This window comes from Silurus meridionalis, unplaced genomic scaffold (assembly GCF_014805685.1).
Source record: "Silurus meridionalis isolate SWU-2019-XX unplaced genomic scaffold, ASM1480568v1 Scaffold70, whole genome shotgun sequence".
NCBI lineage: Eukaryota > Metazoa > Chordata > Actinopteri > Siluriformes > Siluridae > Silurus > Silurus meridionalis.
Window position 1 is genome coordinate 27,501 of NW_025804663.1, and position 5,000 is coordinate 32,500.

Below are 5,000 nucleotides of genomic sequence, written 5' to 3' on the forward strand. Positions count from 1 at the left end.
ACACTGAGGATTTGATCAGACCCAAAGTCCCACTGCAACAACATGACATTCTCTGCTGCTGTTAATGCTGTGGTCATGTGACTAATGTGATGATTACCCACTGATATACAATTAAATATTATTAAACAGATGATTCCTAATTAAAAGCTTTAGTTTACGGCTACAGGATTGTGATGAAACCTTTCTGATGAAGGAGCTGCAGGACGTCTATAACAATTTACTTTTTTAACTCTGCCTCCTTTTTATTATTTACAACCAAAATCCTTGATTCTGGCCTCGTTTTGAACATATTTGCATTGATAAAAAACGATTTATTTACATATAATTATTAGTAGATGCACTATACTTTAATTATTTAAAAAATTGGTCAATACGATGTCGAGGTTGTGAGAAGATCAGTATCACCCTGAAACTGAGTTACAGTACAGTAGTCACGGTCATACTGAGATTTCTGAGACGGGTTCCACTCAGAACAAACCTCACAAGAGTCTATGCATGGGCATCATCCCAGAAGGAGCCTCTTCTGAAGCTGTTCACAAGAAAACCCCCACAAACAGTTTGCTGAAGATGTCCTGACCAAGAGCATGAGTTACTGGAACCATGTCCTGTGGTTTGATGAGATGAAGATATACTTGTTTGGCTCAGATGATGTCCAGTGTGTGAGGTGACGCCATGGTAAGAAAAACCAAGATAATTGAATCTTGTCTACAATAAAGCATGGTGGTGGCAGCATCATGGTCTGGGGCTGCATGAGCGCTGCTGGTACTGAGGAGCTGCGGTTCATTGAGGGAAACATGGATTCCAACATGAACTGTAAGATTCTAAATAACAACCACAAACACACCACCAAGATGAAACTGCCTTGCTGAAGAAGATGAAGGTGAAGGTGAGGTCAAGTACTTCTCCAGACCTGAACCCTATTGAGAACCTGTAGCCTCAAGCAGAAGGTGAAGAAGAGTCATGTGTGTAACATCCAGCAGCTCCGTGATGTGATTATGAAGGAGTGGAAGAGGATCCCAGCAACAACCTGTGCAGCTCTGGTGATTCCACACCCAGGAGGATTAAAGCAGTGCTGGAGAACGATGTGCTCCACACAATCTTCACACTTTACACACAGTTTACACACACAATCACTGAGGGTGGACATTTACATTTGCGGCATTTAACCACCTCGGTGCCAGAACAGAGAAGAGCCTTGAAGTGTACTTACCTCTCATTCTGAGAGAAGGTGGTACCTGTGGAGCAGTGCTGGAGGATCTCAGACAGCGTGGTGTAGTGCGAGATGTGATGAGGGTGGACTCACTTTTGTTGCAGTTATTTAGTCAATAATGTCTGTGTGTATGTTGTTCCTTTTAGAGGACAGTAAATCTGTACTGCTACACAAACTGCACACTGACACTCTAAAATATAATAAAATATATTCACGCTTCAATTTTTATAGTTTTGTCCCTTAAGAAGATACTAATGGTTGCTGAAATGTGAGGGGTGCACTTACTTTTGTAAGATACTGTATCTTTATCTATCTATATGAAAATAAAGATATGCTCTAGTTGATCAGTAAGGATGGAGGCAGAGCTTGTGTTCCTCCTACATAATTAAAATCTAAATATATCTGTACATATTCCAAAACTCTCACCTGAATCCGATTCTCCAGTCTTAAGTAATGATATCAATACCTACAAAATATAAAAAACTGATATTCAGCACTTTGTTATTTTCACAAATCCTACAGCAACAGGAAGGAATCATTTCCAGGTTTAAAATGCCGGCTGTCCAACAATAAATAAATAAATAAATAGAGAAAGAGAGATCTGAATCGTTTGTTGTGATTCGATATTTTATCTTTAATATTTCCAGTGAAGGTTCAGCTAAAGTGTTAAAATAGCAGGAGAGACACTGGAGAAGTTATAAAGTTCAGGAGGTTGAAACGTTGTTCGTTTCCAAACAAATCGAAGAAAACCAGGAGAAGTGAATGGGCTAAGAAGAGAACCCTGAGGAACACCACGAGGCATCTTATCCTGTTTAACTAAAAGATCTGAGAGACTTCAGAGTGAAGAGTGATGGGAAAACACAGTAAAAGGTGAATTATTGATTGGTTTATTTATTTTTAAATTCATGAAAGCGTTACAAGATCATCTAAATCTCAATCTGAAAGAAAAGAAAAGATCCAGTACTCAATGAAGTGTGACAGAGGTGTGGATTATACTATAATAACTGATACGTTTTAGACGACGGGTTAGAAGACGAGGAGATGACTGGAGTGTTCATGTGACCCAATATGGGTAAATTTCATCTTTAACCACCATCCAGATTTATTATTATATATAAAAGAGAAGGATCTTAAACAGAAGTGTGTGTGTGTATATTTATGACACAGCGGCTGTGAAAAGTGTAGATATTGAGTGTTAGATGGTTTTTGAGACACCTACATGTTTATTTATATAAAATATTCAGTAACGTGACACTTAATAAGTGGTAGAATCTTTAAAGTCCAAATGGGACGTTTTTGTGTCTACCAGAAGAACTTGTGTAAGAAGGAGAACAGGAGAGAAGATGTGATCAGATTTCCTCACCCCCACACTCACACTCAGAGGTGGAAGTTTAACCTGCTCAGACACTGCACCCAAATCCTACTGAACTGCTCTGAGATGAAGAACAACATCTCCAGCTAGTGAAGAACATCTTTGGAGAGTTTTACAATGTTTGGAGAAACGCTGATGCTGAGAGCGTGTGAAGCTGTTCTTCATGATGAGGGAGGAGTTTTTCATGAAAATAAAGTTTCTAGATTAGGTTTTCTCTTGTTTCTCACGTGTCTCTTAAACACCATAACACACTCAGGGTTTTAACACTTTTCACAGCTATTGTTTATTATATCATCGATTTATTACTTGGTGAAATTTTACATTTTAAGTCGTTATAAAGTATAATGAAGGAATTTGTTCAAATAGAAAAAGTTTGTGTTTTTTCAGAAGTAAAAAAAAAAAATACGTTACAGTAAAAAGATTAGCGTTAGTGCACAGGGTAAACACAGAACTGCTGAGGCGAGCAAACAGGAAGTCAAGTACACTTATAGTTTGGGTTAGCACAGTTAATATGGATCAGGGAAAAATTCAGAAGGAAAAAGTCCCATAAAAGTGTGTGTGTGTTAGGGGGGGGGGAGATCGCTACCATGACAACCATCCGAGATTTTCCACTGGGGCGTCTGTGCCATGGTTTGATTTATGAAATTAAAAGTATTGGTGAAAAAAAACATTGCTACGGTAACAGTCAAGGACTTCAGGTGGCATACGGAAATTTGATGAGGGTCACTTACAGAAGCCTTGAGGGGAAATGACCTAAAACCTAGGAAAGAAAAACTGTGGAAAGGCTTTGCTTCATCCTGTAGCCACTCATCAGCTGCATCCTAAATGAGCTAACTAGCGTTATCGCGTTCATGTGGCTACATGGAGCCCTGAACGCTCAGTACATGGGTGTGGTTCAGTTCCGCTAATGCTAATGATGAAGGCTAACATTGGCACATGCTTTCACAGAGAACAGGAGGAAACCAGAGAAAAAGTGTTGCATTAAAAACAGATCAAATTAAAAAGGAGAAATCATTTCATTATCAGTTCATCTTTCTTCTACATTATTACTCTGCTTTTCTCTCTAATCTCTACCCCATTCTACATCTCATTATTCACCTGACTTCATCCCTATCTCACCATCACCACCACCACCATCATCACCACCACCACCACCACCATCATCATCACCATCACCACCATCACCATCACCACCATCATCAATCAGCCTGGGGTACAGTTCAACATGTCAGTGCAGTAGAGAAAGAAAACCAGCCAGTAACACACACACACACACACACACACACACACACACACACACACACACACACACACACACACACACACACGGTTTAGTGTATTAGGTCTCAGTGTTCTTGTCTCCATTTTCCTGAGGCTGGAGCTGCTCCTTCTCAGTCCCATCCTCCTGTGGGGGGCGCACTCGCTTAAAGAACCCAAGCTGTAACACACACACACACACACACACACACACACACACACACACACACACACACACACACACACACACAGTCACTCTAAACCAATCAGAAAACAGTCTCTACCCCTAAAGTCTCTAAACTAATCAGAACATAGTTACCGCCCCTTAAAGTCACTTTAACCAATCAGGACACAGTCCCTGCCCCTAAACCGTGTGAAGGTAAATGTAGTGTTGAGATGTTCACCTTGTACATGATGAAGATAAGCATTGCGAGCAGCAACAGTCCAGCTAACACAGCTACCACCACCACCCAGATAGGGGCCGGCTGGATCAGCTCAGAGTTCACCCACACCACGCTGAGACTTGCCTACACACACACACACACACACACACACACACACACACACACACACACACACGGTTTGCTAGTGTGTTTTATTGTAGATGTTAACACTTCGCTAGCTAGTATGTGGAATAAATGTTACTATGACACACTGTTAATGCTGGTATGAGCTCATAGTTGTTGATTGCAGTTGATTTATATACGGACACGCCCAAAAATAATCATATATGGTATAAACTCACAGATGTGCTGTTAACTGGCAGGTCAAAGGGAAGGTTTTTATAGGGCATCTCAATCACACTGAACGAAGCTGATGATTTCACTACGTACGAGTGGTTCTGAACATCAGCCTGGAAACAAACACACACACACACACACACACACACACACACACACACACACACACACACACACACACCCTTATAGCATCATGGTTTTGCTTTTAGTGCAACATAAATATATAAATATATAAATAAGATGTTCAGAGACCTGCAGGAAGGTGGACACGGCCAGTCTGGAGTAGATGAAGAGGATTGCGCTCTGACCTCGCTCCAAGCGGCCAACCTGACACTTAATCTTCAAGCACTGAGCCTTCTCACAGTCCTGTAGAGTCCACAGAGAAACAGATCTCACCATGTCTGACAGATATCTCACCATG

At 40.8% G+C, this 5,000-nt stretch overlaps 1 protein-coding gene across 1 annotated transcript in view; it reads right to left on the minus strand.

Moving 5' to 3' along the window:
- Positions 1-3,779: 3,779 nt before the first annotated feature.
- The window catches only part of itgav (integrin, alpha V), a 38,645-nt gene continuing 37,424 nt past the window's right edge, over positions 3,780-5,000 (minus strand). The window contains exons 29-32 of the mRNA XM_046844593.1: positions 4,832-4,945; positions 4,585-4,692; positions 4,244-4,366; positions 3,780-4,020 (exon numbers count right to left, since the gene is read on the minus strand). Of these exons, the coding sequence (XP_046700549.1) occupies positions 3,922-4,020; positions 4,244-4,366; positions 4,585-4,692; positions 4,832-4,945 (444 nt within the window). The 3' untranslated portion in view covers positions 3,780-3,921. The remainder of the gene's footprint in view (positions 4,021-4,243; positions 4,367-4,584; positions 4,693-4,831; positions 4,946-5,000) is intronic.